At 42.4% G+C, this 23,907-nt stretch overlaps 1 protein-coding gene across 1 annotated transcript in view; it reads left to right on the forward strand.

The window, feature by feature from the left end:
- Positions 1–23,907, forward strand: part of mgat5b (alpha-1,6-mannosylglycoprotein 6-beta-N-acetylglucosaminyltransferase B) — a 500,752-nt gene that overhangs the window by 296,396 nt on the left and 180,449 nt on the right. The window contains 3 exon segments of the mRNA XM_078401040.1: positions 7,449–7,570; positions 7,572–7,616; positions 15,954–16,123. Of these exon segments, the coding sequence (XP_078257166.1) occupies positions 7,449–7,570; positions 7,572–7,616; positions 15,954–16,123 (337 nt within the window).

Here is a 23,907-nt window from a genome sequence, read left to right on the forward strand (position 1 = left end):
AAAAAACATTTGGGCAGGTGCATGGATAGGAAAAGTGACAAATGGGGCTAACTTAGATGAGGCGTCTTGCTCAGCAAGGATGAGTCCGGCTGAAGGGTCTGTTTCTGTGCTGTATGACTCTAAGACTCTGGTGACACACCTTTGGTTCCTGTTGCCCGGCCTCAGTGTTCTCACCTGTGACAATACCTGGAACAGATCTACAGGTCCGACAACAATTTTCTGGTGGTCCCCCCCACCCCCCCCCCCTCCCTCCCCCCTTTAATCCAGACAAGATTTCCCCAGAATCCAAATCCCCTCCTGGAAGTCCACCTGGAAATGTGGAGCTTAGACCCGGTGCGGCGGCTGATCTCGATCTCATCGGTCGAGGTTCTGGCACCGATTCTGGCCAGAGTTGGCAGATCCATTCCCATAGCCGACTTCTGCGGCTAATTGGTGGGTCAAATTTGCCAGCTGTGGCCCGGGCTATGGAACTCCGGCCGATCCACTCCCATCGTCGATTTCTGCAGCCAACTTTGTGGGCCGGTATATCGGCACCCCTCTCGGCCGTGACCTCTGTTGGTCAGGCAAAGTGGGTAAGCCAGAAAGACTTTGGAACCAAGGGTGCCGGAAAATCGGGGACGGACCTGAACTGGTGTTTGACCTTCATATCTCTCCATGTTCTGCTTTGCAATGCAAAGAACTGGATAGAGTGATAGATAGTTATAGAGTGATACAGCATGAAATCAGGCCCTTCGGCCCAATTTTCCCACACCGGCCAACATGTCCCAGCTACACTAGTCCTACTTCCCCGCATTTGGCCCATATCCCTCCAAACCTGTCCTATCCATGTATCTGTCTAACTGTTTCTTAGTTGGGATACTCCCAGCCTCAACTACCTCCTCTGGCAGCTTGTTCCATACACCCACCACCCTTTGTGTGAAAAAAGGTACCCCTCAGATTCCTATTAAATCTTTTCCCCTTCACCTTAAACCTGTGTCCTCTTGTCCTCGATTCGCCTAATCTGGGCAATGTTGAAGACAGCATTGCAGGGAGTCGGAAGGGCAGAGGTCCCCTTTGGAACAACTATCCATATTTTAAGAATGACCCACCCAAGAAAAGTTTATTCAGTTTTCAAAATGTAAATTAGTGCAGATTCTGCTTTACCAAGAAATTGGAGATTAATAATGATGAATTTGAGTAAATGCATGTCAAAAGAAAATGGGTAACAAAATTGAAGACCGTTCTAAAATCTAAATATAATGGATTGCTCATAGTTGTACTTAATATTGATTTATAAATTGCCATCTTTCTCTGGAACCCTTATATTGTAGATATACATTTTCATTATTTGGAGCATTTGAATTGAGTTCATGCCTAAAATCTATTTATTCTGCAGCCTCGGGCATTATTTAAAAAACCTAGTTAACATTTTCAATATGAGTGTGTAAGAATGTAATATGACTTTTCCTGCAAAGAAAAATGTTCCATAATTTCTTCCAGATAAATTATTCAATCGCTTCGGTGAACCAAAACAGCGAAACTTGACTTGTCTGCACATTGCAAATAATGAATTGGGCATTCTCTTTGAAATTGCTGAAAGATTTACTTTTAACATTTAAACCATATTGTCTGACAAAGACAATACTCAAGTAAATGCAACTGTACCTGGAAAATAGGTCGCACAGTCATTGGTAATATTTATCATTTACTTTCGACTCTTACCTTAAACTGTACCTGAATCGACAATATTAAATTATTTATCTTATTAGTAATGTCATCGTTACGGATGAATCATCTACAGGGCACTGATGTTCGAATTCTGCATCACGACAAGAAAAGATAGGGGTTGCTTTTGATGTTTTTTTGTGCAGTGTAGCTATAATAGAGACTATAATATAGTACAGGGTGACAACAAGAAGTATTATTTCAATATAATAAATATGCTGTGTTAGTGATTTGTGTTATTACCTAGCAAGCCAATTATTATTATTATTATTATTATTCTCTGTTGAAAGATGCTGAAAATGGAATAAATGAATTTGAAGTACAGGACGCCATGAAGTATCAATGATGTTCTTTGTAGGACAAGGTCAGAAATTGTAACAAATATCCAGAAATTGTGCCTTGTAAAAATTGGAAGAATAAAATGCCTATTTATTTGGAGTGCTTCATATTCTTCGGACAGTGCTAGCAACTCATTGGTTGCAATCCTGTATGGAACTGCGGACTTGGGATTGAATTCATAGTGGCTTTATCTCTCCTGTTTAAAACCCTGTTAAATTGCCTTTAGTAGGTAGGATAGAACTAGTTTATGGGTGATTGTGGTCGAAACGGACTCAGTGGGCCGAAGGGCCTTTTTCCACACTGTATCCCTAAACTAAACTAAATTTCCATTGGCTTAATTTTTTTCGCTTATGGTCTGGGGAATTTTATAATACAAACTAATGTGCTGCACAAATCTGACTGAAAGTTAATTTTATTTAGATTATTTCTTAGAGTCAGCCTCATTATATTGTCTCGAAAACCGCTCAAGAGTAACGTGTCACAGTAGTTCTCCCTGGTAGTGGGTGCCTGGAACGCACTGCCAGGGGTGGTGGTGCAGGCAGATACAATAGTGGTGTTTAATAGACTTTTAGATGGGCACATGGATATGCAGGGAATGGAGGAATATGGATCACGTGCAAGTGGAGGTGATTAGTTTATCACCTTCAGAACAGACGTGGTGGGCTGAAAGACCTGTTCCTCTGCTGCACTGTCCTATGTTCTATGATTATGGTCCCTGCACCTCATTGAATGTATACAGAATACACAAGGACATTTAAACAAGCAGAATGCAAAATGTGATGCTGATTTAGTTGTGCTATTGTTACCGCAATAGAACACTATGTGGCACTCACTGATAAAGATTAATTGAATTATGTATCCCTCAATTCAGTCTCGTTACAGAATTAAAACTTAGATATGGGCCAAGATGTTGGTTTAACCAAGTTGATAATCATTATCTGAATTTGACAGGTTTCATCTCAACGAGTAATTTATTGTATAATGCTCACCATTTATCATTTGCAGCAGACTGAACATTCACAACGCTGCAATGGTTCCGTCGTTAGATAAGGCTCTTAGATAGCTACTTGGGTGTTCAGGGAATGGAGGGATATGAATCATGTGCAGACAGATGAGACGAGTTTATCTGGCATTATGTTTAGCATGCTCATTGTGGGCTGAAGGGCATTTTCCTGTACTGTGTTGTTCTATGTTGTATAAAAAAGGATCTTTGACCAGGTTGATCAAGGAAGCAATGTTTCTTGGGGAGAGGCTTTGGAAACATCTATCTATTTATATACTAAAACTCTCGTTTGTTTGTTTGTTTGTTCCTGAACTACAGCCAAAACGGTACATGATAGCGGCGACCACTTTTAGGCCCACCTTACTCACCGTCGTCCCTTTGGTGCTAATGGAAGAAGTTTCATTCAAAGTTATTTCACATTTTAAAGTCTAAATCTATCTCCTAGGGAGGGAGGGGGAGGGGGGAGGGAGGGAGGGGGTGGAGGGAGGGATGGGGGAGGAGGGATAAGGGCGGTTGAGGGGGGATGGAGTCGGGGGGGAGGGGGAGGGGGGTCAGGGGGAAGGGGGGGTAGAGGGAGGGGGAGGGAGAGGGGAGGGAGGGAGGGGGAGGAGAGGGTGCTGCACCAATGCAGGAGCAGTTTGGGCCCAACGGGTCCACTTGGTCTAGTATATTTCTAAAACTCTCATCTTGTCAGTTTGTTTGTCTGTTTGATTGTTTGTTTATGCGTATCCGAAATACAGCCAAAAGGGTACACGATAGTGCAACAATGTTAGGCCCACCTTACTCACCATTGGCCTGCGGTTCAAATGGTTGTTATATTTTAAAGGTTATTCACTTTTTAAACTTTAAAAATCCCTTTCCCACTTTCCCTGCCCGTCAGCCGCGCCTGCGCAGTAATACCTCCGTGTTCGACGTCACAATGGGAACCCAACGGGTCCGCGCATACGCAGTTGGGGGCCCGTTGATCTAATACTTACGTAAGATGGCCGCCGGATCTGCGAGTGCGCTCAAAGCACACTGGTTGTCCGTCGGGGCTTCTTCCCGCTCAAAGCAATAGCTGTCACCATCGAGCTGCCGCCGCAGGAGAGGTTTGCACCCAACGGGTCCAAGGGTCGCTCTGGACCCCGCGATGGCCGCCCGGGGCCGGGGTGAGTTACTCCCTCTCCCCTTTCCTCTACCCCCTCGCCCGCCCCCCGGCCCCGGGGGAGACTCCCCGGCGGGCAACGGCTCCACGGGTCATCAGTTGGCGGAGGGTTGCCGGGACCGCAGGAGAGGTTTGGACCCAACAGGTCCACGCCCGTCTAGTATAAATTAAATTTGTTTGCCATTTTGTTTCCTGTCCAATGGTTTTCAACTCTATCACCTCTGACTCATTTACTCGAGTGAAATGAAACTGAGGAATTTAGCATCCCTGGCGCTATTTGTTCGCCGCTTCTCCGTCGGGATAGTTTGTCTGTTTGTTTTTATGTCTTGACTGTTTTTGTAAAGCGTCTTTGAGCATTTGGAAAAGCGCTATAAAAAATAAATGTTTATTATTATTATTATTATTATCCCTTTATTTGTGGATTTAATTCTGACCTTTTGAGGTATTAGATCAAGTATGCAATAGTGTAAACATACTCATTTATTAGTCTAGTTTATTGTCACGTGTACGCAGGTACAGTGAAAAGCTTTTTATTGCGTGCAATCCAGTCAGCGGAAAGACTATACATGATTACAATCGAGCCGTCCACAGTGTACTGATACAGGATAAAGGGAATAACACATAGTGCAGGATAATGTAGGGTACAAGATAAAGTCCAATACATTAATATTAGTATCAAAAATTTGATTTTAATTTTAAGTGGGTAGAGTCAGGAAATATAGAACCTGATATTCCAGCAATTCTATGAGAAGTTTATCATTCTTCATTTTACACATCATTCATAATGTTGAAACAAGGGACTGCAGATGCTGGTTTACGTGCAGAAGACACATACCACCAGACTCAAGAACAGCATTTTCTGTTAACAGGCTGTTCAGCATTCCATCCCAGACCGCAAGAAATTGCAGAGAATTGTGGACAATCACACAAACCAACCTCCCTTCCATTGACTCTATTTACACTCCACACCCCCTCGGCAAAGCCACTAGCATAAGCAAGGATGAGTCATACCTGGTCACTCGTTCTTCTCCCCTCTCCCATCAGGCAAGAGGTAGAGAAGTGTGCAAACGCACACCTCTAGATTCAGGGACAGTTTCTTCCTAGCTGTTGTCAGGCAACTGCTCTATCCTATCACCAACTAGCACGCAACAAAGCGTTTTAAATGTACCACGGTACATGTGACAATAAACTAAGCTAAACTAAATATTCCTCTCTACAGCTAAGGATGTATTCACGATCCCCCAACCTACCTCTCCAGCCCTTGCAATGTTTTTCTATCTGCATCTGTAGCTGTAACACTATTGGACTGGAGAATGTAACCTCAAGAACTTAAAGAAATAAATGTCACGTTGTCACTTGGAGAATTTCCGCACAAATATGTTTTTACTTAATTGACCTGGACAGCTTTGTAAGTGTTCAATAAATTATTCAATAGCATCTGAGCTCGGTGTAATTGTACAGGTATTTTTTCCGTAAGCATTTGAGGCAGTTTCAATTATAACAATTAAAAGATATTTTGGACAGTTGCATGGACAGAAAATGTTTCGAGGAATATGGGCCAAATATGGGAAAAATGGGACTAGCTTATGTAGGGCATATTAGTCGGTATGGTTGGGTCAAAAGGGCCTGTTTTTGTGCTGTTTGACTGTGAAAATATATTGAAAAGCTATATCTCAACAAAAATGTTGTTTTTTATTTGCTATTATTCTTTTGCTGTGTTAACTCACAGAATGAATAGTCCTTTCTAAACCTTGTTGTTTGAACATTATTTTCAAGCCATTCTTTATTGTTATAACATCTTGTAGTTTGTACCTTTCTAGTGAGTCCTGGTTACATAATTTTCTTTCTGAGGTTTACTTCAACTGTAATGGAATTAATATCTTAATCTTCTTATATGCTGCCATCTCAAATGTGTTTTTTGGAAATAATAACAATTGTTTGCCCTAGCTTTGTGGTGAATACCTTCTTCCCCACTGTTATCAGGCTTCAGAAACAGTCCTTCCGTAAGCTGGGGTACTGTTCGATTTATCTGTACCCCATTGCGGACATTGGACTTTATGGAATTGATGCGCTACAATGCTAAGAAACTATATTCTGCACTCTGTATCTTCCTCAGAACAGTCCTTCCGTAAGCTGGGGTACTGTTCGATTTATCTGTACCCCATTGCGGACATTGGACTTTATGGAATTGATGCGCTACAATGCTAAGAAACTATTATTCTGCACTCTGTATCTTCCCCTTTGCTCCACCTACTGTACTGGAATTTGACTTGATTGTGGTTATGGAGAGTATTATCTAATTTAATTGGATAGCATGTAAATCAATCACTGCCTTACCCCCCTTATTTTCTCTCTCTCTCTCTCTCTCTCTCTCTCTCTCTCACTCTCTCTCTCTCTCTCTCTCTCTCTCTCTCTCTCTCTCTCTCTCTCTCTCTCTCTCTCTCTCTCCTCTCTCTCTCTCTCTCTCTCTCTCTCTCTCTCTCTCTCTCTCTCTCTCTCTCTCTCTCTCTCTCTCTCTCTCTCTCTCTCTCTCTCTCTCTCTCTCTCTCTCTCTATCTCTCTCTCTCTCTCTCTCTCCCCCTCCCCTCCCCCTCCCCCCTCTCCCTCTCCCTCTCCCTCTCCCTCTCCCTCTCCCTCTCCCTCTCCCTCTCCTCTCCCTCTCCCTCTCCCTCTCCTCTCCTCTCCCTCTCCCTCTCCCTCTCCCTCTCCCTCTTCCCTCCCTCTCCTTCTCTCTCCTTCTCTCTCCCTCTCTCCCTCTCTCTCCCTCTCTCCCTCTCTTCCCCCTCCCTCTCCTCTCCCTCTCTTCCTCCCCCCCTCCCCCCCCCTCCCCACCTCCCCCCCCCTCTGCCTCTCTCCCTCTCTCTCGCTCTCTCTCTCTCTCTCCCCTCTCTCTCCCCTCTCTCTCTCTCTCTCTCTCTCTCCCCCCTCCCCACCTCCCCCCTCTCCCTTTCTCTCTCGTGTTTGCATATCCGTTGCACTGCTGCAAGTAAGAATTTAATTGTTGCATTTTAGGCACATGACAATAAAACACTAGTGACTCTCCCTCGACTCTATAAAGGTGAAATAATGGCAAAAATGTGATGTGCTCTGTAATATTATACCCTCCTCTGATATTCATGGAACAGATTGGTTTGCAGCCTGCATGAATTGTTTTTTATTGATGAAAGACATACTTCAAATCCTAACTGGAGTTATAAGAAATTCGCTTTCTGCTATTTTTGGACATTTCACATTAATTAGCTATTTCTCTTACAGCAGAAGCATTTTATCGAAAGGATTTTGCACAACTTCTCGAACTCATGGGCAGTGGAAAGGAATCTCTAATATTTATGAAAAAGCGCATCAGAAGGTTGTCAACACAGTGGATTTTGGCTGCTCAGAAACATCGATCAAAAACTTGAGATGAGAAAAAGGCAACGGAAAAAGGTGAACGGATAATAAGATCAAAATATGATCGTAATGATTTATATATAAACAGATCAAGTGCACTGATCTTATTTCGGCATAAAATATCAACAATAATTGAGAGGGCAGAAGAGGTTTACTAGAATGAGTCATAAAGCCATAGACTTATAGTGTGGAACCAGGCCCTTAAGCCCAGCTTGCCTACGCCAACCAACATGTCCCATCTACATTGGTCCCATCTGTCTGCGTCCGGCCCATATCCCTCTAAACCTGTCCTATGCATGTACCTGTCCAAATGTTTCTTAAATGTTGTCATAGTACCTGAATCAACTACCTCCTCTGCAGCTCGTTCCATGCACCGATCACACTTTGTATGGAAAAGTTACCCCTCAGGTTCCTATTAAATGCTGTATGAATTAGGGTTTTTTGTCTCCACGGAGAGTTTGGCTAAACTTTGATTGTTTTCTCTGGAACGCCAAAGTTGAAAGGACAGATGGAAATGTATGAAATTATGTGGGATATGGTTAGGATAGACAGTCAGAACCTTTATCCCAGGGTGCAAATGTTAAAGGTAAGAGGCTATAATAGCTTTAAGGTGAGAGAGAAAGGTTTAGGGGAGATGTTTTTTCACGAAGAGGGTGGGGGAATACCTGGAACAAACTGCTAGGGGTAGTGGTGGAGGCAGATATGAAATTGGCAGTTAAGAGGTTTTTGGATATGCAAGGATTGGACGATATGAATCGTATGCATGCAAATGAGTTTTGTTTATTTTGGCATAATGTTTGGCCATGTACATTATGGGTCAAAGGGCCTATTCCCACGCTGTACTTTTCTATGGTTTCTAATATTTTTGGTAGGCTTACTCCTCTGCATTGCTTTTTTTAAATGGTACTAGACCAAGTGGACCTGTTGGGCCCAAACCTCTCCTGCATTGGTGCACACCTCTCCCCTCTTCCTCTCCCCCCTCCTCTCTCCCCCCCTCTCCCTCCTCCTCCCCCTCCCTCACCTCCCCTCTCCCCTCCCCTCTCCCCCCCCCCTCCCCCTCCCCTCCCCCTCTCCCCCTCCCCTCCACCCCTCCCCTCTCCACCCCTTCCTCCTCCCCCTCCCTTCCCCCCTCCCATCTCCTCCCCTCCCCTCCCCCTCCAAAACCCCCTCATCTCCCACTCCCCTCCCCCCCTTCCCCTCCCTCCTTCCCCTCCTCCCCCACTCCATCCCCCTCAACCCCCCTTATCCTCCCTCCTCCCCCTCCCTCCCTAGGAGATAGATTGAAACTTTAAAACTTGAATAATTTAAAAAATATAACACCGATTTCAATTAAACATCTTCCATCAGCACCAAAGGGATGACGGTGAGTAAGGTGGGCCTAAAATTGTCGTGCTATCGTGTACCATTTTGGCTGTAGTTCAGGAACAAACAAACAAACAAATGAGAGTTTTAGTATATAGATTATCTGTGGACAGATTAAAGATATTTAAAAAAAAGATGATTTGAGAAGATTGCATCAATACTGCTGCATCTGAAGCGCTTTTCACCTCTCATGTTAATCCTTAATCTAATCCTTCAACTGCAGACTTTAGAGATAGAGCGCGGAAACAGGCCCTTCGGCCCACCGAGTCTGCGCCGAACAGTAATCACAATACACGAACACTATCCTACACACAAGGGACAATTTACAATTTTACTGAAGCCAACGAATCTACAAACCCGTGCATCTTTGGAGTGTGGGAGGAAACCGGAGCACCTGGAGAAAACCCATGTGGTCACAGGGAGAATGTACAAACTCTGTATAGACCGCACCAGTAGTCAGGATCGAACCTAGCATTTATTTCAAGCAAGCAGAGATAGAAAAATTCTTGATTAATACAGGTCTCAGGTGTTATGAGAAGAAGGCAGGAGAATGGGGTTAGGAGGGAGAGATAGATCAGCCATGATTGAATGGCAGAGTAGACTTGATGGGTCAAATGGCCTCATTCTGCTCCTATCACTTTTGACCTTATGACCTTATGAACCTGGGTCTCTGGCGCAGTAAGGCAGCAGTTGTACCACTACGCCACTAAAAAATTTTTAAATCGCAGTATATATTCTCACTGAAGTAACAGCAAAATTCTCCTTAATTTTAAGTTCCAATCTTCCCCTAAAATAAATGATCAATATTGTTCAACATTATTTTCAGTTGTCAGTACTACCACTCAGCAGGTTATGTTCTCAGGCCATTTTGATTGTGCTAATTTACTCCAAATCAATGGGGAGCTTGTTCCACATTTCCACTACCGTGCAAAGGGGGAATAAATATATTTTCCAAACTCAAGGATAAAAACAATTTACATTGCTGTCAGATTAGAATGTTGACGGCTGCTTGAAAAATAAAAGCAGGACTGAAAAATCATTTGAAATAACCTGCATGAAAATGTTTGTAGAATTCATAAACACTTTTCCACTTAACATGTATCTTTTCTGCTAATTCCTCTGTACACAATTTATTTTTCTTACTTTTAATGATTTGTGCAGATGAAAATGATGTATGAAACCACAAAGTCTATAAAACTTGCGCTTTATTGGCACGCATACAAATGCTATCAGATGTATTTTCAGCCCGATGAATAGACTGATCAATTTTACTTTGTGAAAGTAGAGAGAAGAATATCCTTTTCACCCGTCAATATTCTCAGATTATCCAACACCATGTCAAATAAAATGGAAGACTAGGCAACCAAAATGGTGTTCTTTTCATGAGATCACCTTGGGAATATAAACTGAGTTCCTTTGAGAAGAACACACTGATCGTAGAATCAAGACCAAAGGAAACAATTCACACATTGTCCCTGAGCTCCCACGGTATATCTGACCTAGAAAGCAATATTGCTTGTTCCTGTTCATTCTGTTCTCGATACCTTTTTGAGAAATGGCAAATTATCTTTTATGAAATGCCATGAGATTGGATGATCTAATGACAGAGATGTATGTAAAACTAAAGTAAAGACATAAACTTCCAGCGGTATTATTTGTAGATCTTTTGGGGGAAAGACATATCTGTCAGAAATCTTAAATGTTTTGTTTAGTTTAGAGATACAGCGTGGAAACAGCCCCTTTGGCCAACTGTGTCCGTGCCGACCAGCGATCCCCATACACTAGCACTATCCTACACACAAGGGACCATTTACAATCTTTACTAAAGCCAATTAACCTACAAACCTGGTTTTTATTCACAAAATGCTGGAGTAACTCAGCAGGTCAGGCAGCATCTCGGGAGAGAAGGAATGGGTGACGTTTCGGGTCGAGACCTTTCTTCAGACCCTTCTTCAGGTTTAACCTACAAACCTGTACGTCTTTGGAGTGTGGGAGGAAACCGGAAAACCCGGAGAAAGGTCACGGGGACAATGTACAAACTCCGTAGAGACTGCACCCGTAGTTAGGATCAAACCCGAATCTCTGGTGCTGTAAGGCAGGAACTTTTCCGCTGGGCCACTGGGCCACCCAGATCCACAAATTAAATGGAGGCCTGCCCTCCAGGGACTTTCATTTTCAGTCCCTAGGATAAGGCAGCAGCTGTACCACTGTGCCACTATGCTGCCCTGAGGAATTGTGTGGACCAGAGCATTTGGTGGTCAGACATGGGTCTTGATGGGGACTGAGATGGAAGTATCAGCTGGGAGAGTGCATTGTATTTTGATCAGATGAATGAAAACTAAATAAATGCCTTAACCAAGAAGGATCTCAATCTGATGCTGCTTGACACACCCAGTTGCCCTGGAAGCACCCAACAATGATTACTGCAGGGACCACTTGGTCTAAACCCCTTTAAAACATGAGGAGTGAGGAGTGAATGAAAATGGCTTGATGAATCTCAAGAGTAAGATGAAACGAGCACTGAAATTGCAATTGTTATGTTTTACCCCAGAAAAGATAGATTTTCAATTTCATTGGGAAAAACAGAGTTAGCTAATTGAATTTCTGTGTACTATTATGTTGTGATGTTTATTAGCCCCCAAAAACCTGACAGACTTATTATACATTAGCAAACAACATAATATAAGCATTCTCAGCTGTTCTTATGTTTAAATAACATTGACAAGTGCATTGCACAGGGCTTATCGAATCCTTGCAGTCAATTCCATACTAATACACTGGATAGTCGTATCATGATGCAGAGATCACTATGCATGAGTAACACATACTCATGTGAGCTGATAAACATAAAGTGCTGGAGTAACTCATCGGGACTGGCAGCATCTCTGGAGAGAGGGAATGGGTGACGGTTTGGGTCGAGACCCTTCTTCAGACTGTCTGGTCTGAAACGTCACCCATTCCTTCTCTCGAGATGCTGTCTGCCCTGCTAAGTTACTCCAGGATTTTGTGTCTATCTTCAGCAGAAGACCAGCATCTGCAATTCCTTCCTACTCATATAAACTGATATGGGCAGAGCATCGCTCTGCTACCTCTCGTTATATGATTACAGCATGAGGATTGTTCTTGAAGACTGCAGCAAGATAGCACAGCAGTAGAGTTGGTCCCTTGCAGTGCCAGAGTCCCTGGTTCAATCCTGATTACGGGTGCTGTCTGTACAGAGTTTGTACGTTCTCCCAGTTACTGTGTGGGTTTTCTTCGGGTGCTCTGGTTTCCTCCCACACTCCAAAGGCATACAGGTTTGTAGGTTGATTTGGCTTTGGTAAAATTCGTACATTGTTACTGGTGTGTAGGATAGTGCTAGTGTACGGCGTGATCGCTGTTTGGCGCAGACTCGGTGGGCCGAAGGGCCTGTTTCCGTGTTGTATCTCTAAACTAAACTGAATTAAAGACTACCTTGGCAGAGAGGACAATTTTGTGCAGAGACAACGCCAATTAAAGCTGTCCTGCTCCTTTTAAAGAGGAAGAGCACTGTCACTGCAGGAGACAGTGAGTGTTATTGTCAAGGTGACTGAGAACGGCCAAAAGAACATTGATTATAAAAGATCAAATAAATGGGCTACATTCAGACAATGCACTAAAGGCTTTGTCCCTCCATTTCATTGCTCCACTGTGATTACGTTAGACTTCACTTTAGACTTTAGATATACAGCGTTGAAACAGGCCCTTCGGTCGATGCCGACCAGCGATCACCACGTACCCTAGCACTATCCTACACAGTAGAGACAATTTACAATGTTACATAAGCCAATTGACCTACCAAACCCGTATGTCTTTGATTTGTGGGAAACATCTGGAGCACCCGGAGAAAACCCATGAGGTCACTGGGAGAATGTGCAGACTCCGTATAGACAGCACCCGTAGTCAGGATTGAACCTGGCCTCCGGCTCTGTGAGGTAGCAACTCTATTGCTGCGTCACTGTGCGTCCCTGAAAAGAACACTTGATTCCTTGTGTCTCCAATTTATTGCTTCATTGCGATTCCTTGTGTCTCTACAAAATGCCTTGATCCAGCATGAGTGAATTGTTCTCACACTCAGAAGGCAATGAGAGGATACAGTTGTGGCTTTCATTGCTAGCACTCAAGAATCTGGAAGTGATGCAGAACGATGTTCGATGATCTTGCACGTGGTCAGGGTCAGTTAGGACGTGCCAATTCCCACACAGCCAGGGTTTCTGACCTGAAACATCTCCCGTCCATTCCCTCCATGGATGCTGCCTGACCCATTTCAGCACTTTGTGTTTTGCTCAAGATTCCAGCACCTGCAGTTGTTTGATACTGGTCAATGAACCACATTTACTTGCTTTAAATGGCACTGTAAACATGATTACAGAACCACACATCCATACCATGATATTTTCCTTTAAGAGCGGTCAAGTTTACCCCTCCCCTTGTCTGATGTCAGAATAAAATGATTGCCACAGAGATTACTGAGTTTTAAGTTTAGTTTATTGTCACATGTACTGGTACTTTGCAGGGGGCCTTCAGAAAGGTCAGCATTAAATGCCATCATCTCACTTGTGGCCTCACAATTGGTATTGTATAAACATAGCTATGGAACGTCAACAGTGGTTCCTAACTTTGTTCTTTGTATGAAACTTTGTGTCATACAATCTCCAATAAGAATAAGAATAAATAATCTTCAGTATCGTGAATTTCTGGAAGTACTTTAAATATGTGTACATTTCTATTCCTCCCACCACTGCTAATAGATAATTTCCAGATTGCGCCCATTTATGACTCTCTTTAGACTTTCAGCGTGGAAACAGGTCCCTCGGCCAGCGACCAGCGAACACCCCCGTACACGGACACTATTCCACACCCTTGGGACGATTTACAGTTTTTACCAAAGCCATTTAACCTACAAACCTGCACATCTTTGGAGTGTGGGAGGAAACCGGAGCACCCAGAGGAAGCCCACATGGTCACAGGGAGAACATACAAACTCCACACAGACAGCACCCGTAGTCAGGATCGAACCTGGGTCTCTGGCGCTGTAAGGCAGCAACTCTACTGTTGTGCCATTGTGCCACCCTGGGGAGAGTTGGGGAGAGAGAGCTAGATCAGGGAGGTGAGGGTGGGACAAGAGACAGAAGAAGAGTCCCAACTTGAAACGTCGCCTAACCATGGCCTCCAGAGATGCTTCCTGGCCCGCTGAGTTACTCCACCACTTTGCTGTCTGCATAAGATTGCAGCATCTGCAGTTCCTTGTGTCTAAGTGATAGGTGGATACAGATGAAGGGTGTGGGTTAATTGACAAGTGGATGAAGTAAATGACAAAGGCCGGAGGTGAAAAGGGGACAAAAACCTCAGATAAGCAAAGAATACAAGAAGTGAAATGGATAGCAGGAGGGATGGATATGGGTGGAAGGGGCAAGGGGGAAGAGAGGGGATAAAAGGGAAGTGTGTGACTCAGGGCTGGGAGATGAGCAGACAGAGGAGGGAAGAGGAGCAGAGTGTTTCCTTATTCAGAAGTGTTGAGCTCCGAGATTCAGTTTTTCTCTGAGTGCAGCTCTTTGAAATATTGAGTGGAGGAGAGGCAAAGTGGGAAAGATTGAGTTGGAAATGAGGGTGTAGTGCTAATTCAATAAGAAAGTCAGTGGAGTGGGAGGATGCTCACGTACTTGAAAGAGTCAGGAGTTGCTGTGACAAATGGTATTGTATTTGCACTGCAAACTTTGGCCATGCCTTATTAAATGCTTTATTACAACCGAGATGACATTTTCTTAGTGCAGGACATGGTTGGCTGTGCTGCAATGTTATTGCCTCATTATTCATGTCACTCTACTACTGTCTGTTTACTAACCAGCAGATTAGATAAGAATGCATTTTTTAAAGATTAAGTGGACATCTCAGTAACTGTTTATTGATTCCAATTGCTCATTACACGTGAAACAGACAAAACTGAAATGCTGTTCAAACTAAGAGCCGTGATATATTTTTGCCCAAAACTAAGTTTCTTTAGAATATCTGTTGAAACTCGCATACAGAAACCCTCCACACACTATTGCAATAATCGTAAAGGCAACAGGGAAGCTCAATTCATTGTAATTTGAATTTGGACTTGAAGTAAAATAAGGTTTTCATGCAGTGCAGATCCAGATACAATGAAAATTAAACCAGGAATTGCTTAAAAAAGACACCCAACATGATCAAAGACCCATAGCACCCTAGCCATGCTCTTATCTCACTGCTACCATCAGGCACTTTGAAACCAAGACCACTACGTTTAAGAATAGCATTTTCTCACCAAGCATTAGGTTTGTGAACATTGCACAACACTAACTGCCACCTCAGCAACTATGACCTTCTATGGACTCTGGTTTTAGTTTTACTACAACGTCACTGGTTGCTTAGTATTACTGTTATAGACCCATAGCCTCATAAAACACGGAACCAGGCCTTTTGGCCCAATTCGTCAATGCCGACCAAGATGTCCCATGTAAGCTAGTCCATTTCCCACGTTCCATATCCCTCTAATTCTTTTCTACCCATGTACTTGTCAAAGTGTCTTTTAAATGCTATGGTAATAGCCGCCTCAACTACCTCCTCTGGCAGCTCGTTTCATATACCCACCACCCTCTGAGTGAAGAAGGTTCCTATTAAATCTGACCCCTTTCGCCTTATTAAATTATTGTACTGTTGGTTATTATATATTTATTTGTGTTTTATTGCAGGTCTGTTAAACTGCAATAAGTAAGAATTTCATTGTTCCATTGCTGGTACATATGACAGTTAAAAACTCTGGACCCTTGCTCTTGATTGTGGAGCTGAATGGTTCCAAGATGAGCTTCCTCATAGCATGAAACCTTTTTCTCTCAGTTCTCAAGCTTGGCAGAAGTTGCATAGATAAGATTCAGATTGTTAATCAACATTGATGAATCAATTTTTGGTTGTAAAGTCTCGGTTCAAATCTCGGAACTCTTATAATGTGTAAAATCTCTGTCTTTACAGATGTTGATCCACCTGGGTTTCTTGACGGAGGAAGCAGGAGATGTTTTCAGCCCCATCGTGTCGAAGGGTGGTCCTTTAGGGGAATTGGTTCAATGGGCTGATATCTTGGCCACACTGTACGTGCTGGGTCACAGCCTGAAAATCTCCGCTACTTTAAGAGAGCTCCAAAGGTACAGTGCTTGTCCTTCACTTCAACACCAAACTGAATGTTTTATGTCTACAATGTGTTTTAAAATTCTTGCAAAGTGGACATCTGTTCAAAACATAAAGTGCTGGTGGAACTGGAGTGCATTGTGGTGCAGCGGTGGGATTGCTGCCTCACAGCGTCAGAGTTTGTGTGTTCTCCCCGTGACCACGTGGGTTTTGTCCAGGTGCTCCAGTTTCCTCCCACATTCCGAAGACGTGCTAGGTTGTAGATTAATTGGCTTCAGTAAATTGTGTGCAGGATAGAATTAATGTAGGGGTGATCGCTGGTCAGCATGGACTCGGTGGGCTGAAGCGACTGTTTCCACTCTGTATCTCTGAAACTAAAACTAAAACCAAAAATATAGGTTTGGATTTAGATTTATTGTTGTCACATGTACTGAGGTATAGTAAAAAGGTTTGTTTTACACGCCATCCAAACCAATCAGATATACAATCAAATCAAACTCAAGTAGAATAGATGGAACAAAAGGAAAGATAAAGAGTGCAAAATATAGTTCTCAGGATTATAGCGCATCAGATCCATAGACAAAGTACAATGTCCACACTGGGATTGAGGTGAATCCAATGGTATCACAATACTAACAGAGTGGGTTCTCTTTGCTTTGTTCTCCCGAAAGAGAGGAGTAGATGTAACAAGATTGTTTGCTTTAATTATTAAAATAGAAAACACCAAATTTGTACATAAAGTGCGGGTAAGCTAAAGTCAGTTTGGAACCCCCATTTAAGAACAAACAACTAGTATTTATTGATTGTATTGTGGGGAAATATCCAAAATAATTATTTTATTTCTGTGGACTTGAAGTATCTAGCCTGCTTTATCTAATAGAACCAAGCCAAAATAAAAAGAACAGTGGCTGGAAGGTCAATTTAAAATCTAGTTACTAGTTGACCCGTTGTAGTGAAAGGACGGCTGTGTCTTTCCAGAAGCAAAATGAATGTAACATGGTTGTGTAATTATAAGTTCATAAATTCTAGGAGCAGAATTAGACCATTTGGCCCATCAAGTCTACTCCGTCATTCATTCATGGTTGATCCATCTTTCCTTCTCAACCCTATTCTCCTGCCTTCTCCCCATAACCCCTGACACCCTAACTAATCAAGAATTTGTAAATTTCCACCTTAAAAATATCCATTGACATGGCCTCCATGGCCATCTGTGAGAATAAATTCCACAGATTATCTGACAAAAGAAAGTCCTCCTCATTTTCTTTCTAAAAGTACGCCCTTTTATTCTGAGGCTATGGCCTCTGGTCATGGACTCTCCCATTAGTGGAAGTATCCTCTCCATATCCATTCTATCCAGGCCTTTCACTATTCGTTATGATTCAATGAGATCATCCCTCATTCTTATAAACTTCAGTGAGCACAGGCCCAGTGCCGTCAAACCGCACATCATATGTTAATTCAATCATTCCTGGGATCATTCCCATATGAGAAAAAATGCCGGAAAAACTCAGCAGGTCAGGGAGCATCCCTGAGGGTTCCAACCCAAAATGTCGCCCTTCCATGTTCTCCATGGATGCTGCCTGACCCACTGAGTTACACCAGCATTTTGTGTCTATCTTTGTTGTGAACCAGCTTCTGCAGTTTCTCGTTATTACATTATAGTAGTGTAATTGTTCTGTGCTGCCATGGGAAAGAGTGCAGAACCTCACTACTGAGGGAATATCAGTATTATTTCCTGGGAAGAATCATTTGTGCCCGATTTATGTGTTTCATGCAAAATCAGATCCTTCACATGGTTTGACAAAACTGAGACATCATCTCAGAGGCTATGATCAGATTATTTTCCTCCAATTCCCTTTTGCAGGTGAACTTCTGAAGTGTGGATTTAATCAGTTTCTTAATCGTAACTATAATGCAGCATTTATTGGTGTCAAGAGGAAACTAAATGCTTACGATAAACTTTGCAAGACTGCCTTTTAATTGTGATTATTTATTAATTGTGTTTTAAGAATGATAAATTGAATGTTTAATTAACTTACATTTAATAATTTAACATTGAAGTAATTTAATTGAGAAAGCCTAGCTGTGTGAATCACGGAAACCCTTACTGCCATATTCAGGAAAATAGTGCATGACATTTGGTTAGTTTTGGTTGCTGCTTAAGTGGAACTATTGATGTGAAATGATTTGCTTGATGTCACTCTCAGCATCCTGTTTGATTGATAGAAACTATGGAATGTGTTTTGTGTGCATGCTGATATATCAGCCTCTTCAAAAACAAAAAAGTGATTTAGCCATCAGAAAGAGTTGAATGTTATGTTGAATATTATCGATAAATCAGTGACGGAAGGCACCTGAACAAAAAGAAATATGTGGTAAAAAATAATGTTCGAGATAATGGACACTAAATTGAGAATTACAATTTACTAAGCGCAGATCAAGGTGCTAAAAATCTGTTCGTAAAGCATGCTTTGATGCATTTCATACATCCATAATGCAAGTATGGCATGGTGGCGCAGTGGTAGAGTTGGTGCCTTACAGTGCCAGAGACCCGGGTTCGATCCTGACTATGGGTGCTGTCAGTACGGATTTTGTACGATCTCCCTGTGATCTCGTGGGTTTTCTCTGGGGGGGGGGGGGGGGGCTCTTGTTTCCTTCCACAATACAAAGACATGCAGGTTTGTGGGTAATTTGGCCTCTGTCAATTGTAAATTGCCCCTAGTGGGATGGTGCTGGTTTATGGAGTGATCGCTGGTCAGCACGGACTCGGTGGGCCGAAGGGCCTGTTTCCACGCTGTATCTCTGAAGTAAACAGCAACAACAACGACATTGAATTCTCCAATTTTAGGTAACTAACCAACAAATACCACCCCGCCTTATTTCTCCCCCCAACACCATCTCCTCCCAGTGCCCTATCTGGACGTGCACCCATCTCTCACGCAATCCCGTCCCCTTTACCCCTTCCCCTTCCCCTTTTACCTACATCCCTTCCTCTGGCTTCACATTTCATGTCTCTTTTCTCATTATCTTTATCTCACAGCCTTTTGCCTTTTCATCTCGGGCAGTCTCACTCTCTCGGATGATCTCAACATCACTCTGCTGTGAAGAACAGCTCCATCTATTCTATGCAAGGAATGACTTGAGTGTAGATGGAGTTAATGGTGGGGAATATGGTCTGTGTGATGGCCTGGGCTGCATCCACGTCTCTGCAATTTCTTGCGCTGTCATGTTATGACAGTCTATTTTTATTAGATTTCAGCAGCACAATATTTGAAAATTGGATTACAGTACATTTTCAAAAAAAACATTCTTTTGTAAAAGGTCCAGTGCAAACAATAGGCAATAACAAATATATTGGAATCGTTTAAAATTCAGTTAAAATTACATTATTTCCTATTAAAAATGAGACATGATTGGTAGAGCCTGTTTATAGCAAAAAGATATTAGCTTGATCAGTTTCTTTCTCCTTTTCTCCTTAATATTAGGTGCATTTTCACAGGCAATGCTTTTCATGACTATAGGAGCATTGTGGTTGTTAAACCCCATTGTGCCCCTTAGCTACTAAAGTGCAGCAGCAACTTGGCATAGCCTTCGAGAAGCAGAGATTGTAATTTCTCTGCCTTTCCAAGTCACTTAAAATATTCCTGAGACTTTAGAGATGCAGTGCGGAAACAGGCTCTTTGGCCCGCTGAGTGTATAGTTTTGTTTTGCATGCTATCCAATATGATCAGATTTAAAATCAGGCACAATGTTAAACCTTTATTTACCATGCTCTTGTCTCCAGATTTATGCATTCTTTATGGAAAGGACACTGTCCCAAAAGATCTTGGTTCATATTAAGTGACATAGTACATTATGATATGAGATTCTGATGGAACTCATTCCTTTCTTAATAGTCTGTTTTTATTTAATCCGTTTTTGGAAATAAGGCATCACTGACATACATTTTACACCCTTCCCTAATTACCCTTGAAAAAACAATGGTGATCACCTTCCAGATCATCGTCTTTTTTTTCTGTGAAAAGAACTGAGATCATAAAACCAATATAGACCAGCATAGCACAGGAACAAGCCCTTTGGGCCACACTGTCTGTGCAAAACATGCTGCCAAAATAAACTAATGTCATCGGCCTGCACATGATACATATCCCTCCATTCCCTGCAAATCTAAGTCTCTTGAATGCCACCATCATATCTGCATCCATTACCATCCCTGGCAGCATGTCCCAGGCTCCCACCACCATCTGTGTAAAAAATAATACTTGCCCCACACATCTCCTTTACACTTTGCCCCTCTCACCTTAAGGCTAAGCCCTCTGGTCTTTGATATTTCCACCCTGGGAATATGGTTCCGACTGTTTACCCCATCAATGCATCTCATAATTTTATAAGCTTCAACCAGGTCTCCTCTCAGCCTCTGATGCTCCAGAGAAAACAATCCAAATTGGTCTGACCTCTGCTTGTGGCCAATACTCTCCAAATCCAGGCACCATTTAGGTAAGCCTCTTTTGCACCAGTTCCTATTGTTCTTGCAGAGATTACTGAAAACTGTGGCTTCAGAATAAAACACAAGATTAGTAAATGCAGCTGATCGATAAATTGAAAGTAATCTTCTGCATTAGTTAACTAATGTCTTTCAGATGTAAGGTCAGATGTTAAACAAAGGGAGATTTGTGGACAAAATAAGGATTATATTTCCTAATAATTAAAATTTGTGTAGTGGAAAATATTTCAAAGCATATGTTAAAAAAAAAAAACTTTTGAAGTAGAAAATAGATTAAAAAGATTAAAAATGCAAGAATCTATATTTCTGAATAAGTGCTTTAATAATGTCTCCCAAGTACTAAAATGCTTGAAACATAGGCAACAGAATATAAATTGGTCTCAACGGGTTTCAGTATAATTTGTCCATTTTTTGATACAGCACAACTCTGTATTAATTTTTCTCCTTATAGATTAGATTCTTCATTTGGATAATCTATGGGAACAACATCACAGTAGTAAGTTTATGACCATTTTTACATTGATTTACAATCATTGGGGTATATTAAAATCTTACATCTTCAATTACATCCAGGCTTTTTTTGATTATAAAGTTCTATATCTACATTTATGATGGGAATTACTCAAGCTTGAAATTATCTGGTGTTAATGTTGGCCAATATGTGCAGCTCGTTGTACTCTCCTTTTAATGGTGTTCCATTCAATGGAACTAAATATCAGGAAGGAATTAAATCTAACGTGATAAACTGCAGCAACCTATTTAACCAGATTACTGTGATGGGGAAACTTGTCAATCTGATGGAAAAACCATCTGATGTCCAACTAATGATCACCCCATACATTAACATTAACACTTACAGCGCCAGAAACCCGGGTTCAATCCTGACTACGGATGCTGTTGGTACGGAGTTTGTATGTTCTCCCTGTTACCACGTGGGTTTTCTCTGGGTGCGCCGGTTTCCTCCCACATTCCAAAGACCAACAGGTTTGTAGGGGTTAATTGGCATGGGTAAAATTGTAGGTTGTCCCTCGTGTGTAGGATAGTGTTAGTGTATGGGGTGATTGCAGGTCGGCATGGACTCGGTGGGCCAAAGGGTCTGTTTCCGCGCTTTATCTCTAAATTCTAAATCCCCTCCATAAGGAACTACAACTTCTTTAGGAATGGAGACCAAAATTGTAGTCAGTACATCCGGTGTGATCTCACCAAAGTCTCAATAATTACTGTAAAATGCTGTTACTCTTGTGTTCAAATCCTCTGGCAATCAAAGCCAACATCCCATTTGGCCTAACGGCATTAATAACTGTCAGTGAGTGATTTGCTGGCAAGGACACTAGGGTCCCTTTAAATGTCAATATTTAAACCTCTCACTATTTTTTAAAAGAAATGTTTATTGCTTTTGTAAACACCAGATATTTTCTTTGTTTTTTTCATCTTTTGGGATCTAGATGTTCTTGGCAAGACCAACATTTGTTATTCACCTCAATTGCCCTTGAAATGCTAGTGATGTTGAATGTAGACTGCTCTGGCAGTAAATAGCCAGAGTAGAATTGTCCGGTCTTTCGTGAACTGGACATATCTGGGCCATTTTCCACATTGTCCACTCGATACCAGGGTTGAAACATCTTGGTTAGAACATAATTATTCTGGAGTACACAATGTCAGTCATGATAACTCTGGTACATCAGGCTTCACAGTTTCCCATTCATTCATCTACTTCATGATATCGCAGGAAGTAATTTGAATTGGCCGAAGCCTGGGTTCGGTAATGATGGGGATCTCAGGAGGCAGCTGAGATGATCAACCGTCCAGTAATTCTGGCTGAACATGGCTGTGACTGCTTCAGTCTTTTCTTTACTTTAGACTTCACAGTGTGGAAATAGGCCCTTCAGTCCACTGTACACTAGGACTATCTTGCACACTAGGGACAATGTATAATTTACAGAAGTAAATTAACCTGGAGAAAACCCACGCGGTCATAGGGAGAATGTACAAACTCCCTACGGACAGCGCCCTAGTCAGGATTGAACCTGGGTCTCTAGTGCTGTAATGCAACATCTCTACCGCTGTGCCACTGTGCTGCCCTTCACATTCCTTTTCCTTTGCACCCACTGGCTGGGCCCTGTCAATGTTAAGTTGTTCTTTCACCCTCCTCTCTGAGCTGTACACTTGTCCACCATCATTCACATCTAGGTATGACAGGACTGCAGAGTATTGAGCAGATCCATTGGGGGTGGGAACACTTAACTCTGCTTATTACATGCCATTATTGCTGTCTACGTGTTTCTAGCCCTGCTTCCAAATGAAACCAGGATTGATCCACTGGCTTGATGTAACGGCAGGATAAGGGAGTTGCTGCCTTACAGCGCTGGAGATGCAGACTCGATCCTGACTATGGGTGCTGTCTGCATGGAGTTTGTACATTCTCCCTGTGACCATGTAGTTTTCCCCGTGTGTTCCCGTTTCCTCTCACACTCCAAAGATGTACAGATATGTAGGTAAATTGGGTTTGTTAAAGTTTGTGAATTGTCCCTAGTCTGTAGTAAAGTGCTAGAGTACAGGGATCGCTGGTCAGCGTGGACGGTGGGCAGATGGGCCTGTTTCCGTGCTGTATCTCTAAAGTAAACTAAAACTAAACTTGTCCAGGAGAGGCAGAGGTGGTGTTAGCTAGCTACTCTTGTTGATTGACTCTGAAGACTACATTCTTCCAGTGATCAGTGATCCCCTAGTTTGCATTTGGTCTCACCCATGTAGAGGAGGCCACATTGAGAGCACCGAATGCAAATAAATGAGGTTGGAGGAGCTGCAGGTGAATCTCTATCTCACTGGGAAGCACATTTGGTTTCTCCATTGTAGAGGAGATCACAAATCTGTGTAACCTGTGGATACAAGGAACTGATCATCCTGGTTCACATGCATGGAGTGGTGAAAGGATGCTGCCTGGCCCGCTGAGTTATTCCAGCACTTTGTGTATTTTTTTTTGTAAACCAGCATCTGCAGTTCCTTGGGTTATTCTGAACCACAAAATGTGTACACGAGACTGCAATGAGTACAAGTGAATCACAACCCTCTCAACCATTGGAATCTTTCTTCAGTTCTTTCTAATATGAGCAGAACTGTAGCATTTAGCGTGATGTAACTGTATACTGTACGACCATCAATCTCAAGAACTATTTGGTTAGAAATGGTCTCATCATTAATCAGGATGGCTTAACGCCACCACATTGAGAATGAATCCTTTTGGCAAATAATGCAAAAGATAAGGAGGGGAGATGAATGCCCATCACTTTTCTGTGTCGG

This window comes from Rhinoraja longicauda, chromosome 6 (assembly GCF_053455715.1).
Source record: "Rhinoraja longicauda isolate Sanriku21f chromosome 6, sRhiLon1.1, whole genome shotgun sequence".
In the NCBI taxonomy this organism is placed as follows: domain Eukaryota; kingdom Metazoa; phylum Chordata; class Chondrichthyes; order Rajiformes; family Arhynchobatidae; genus Rhinoraja; species Rhinoraja longicauda.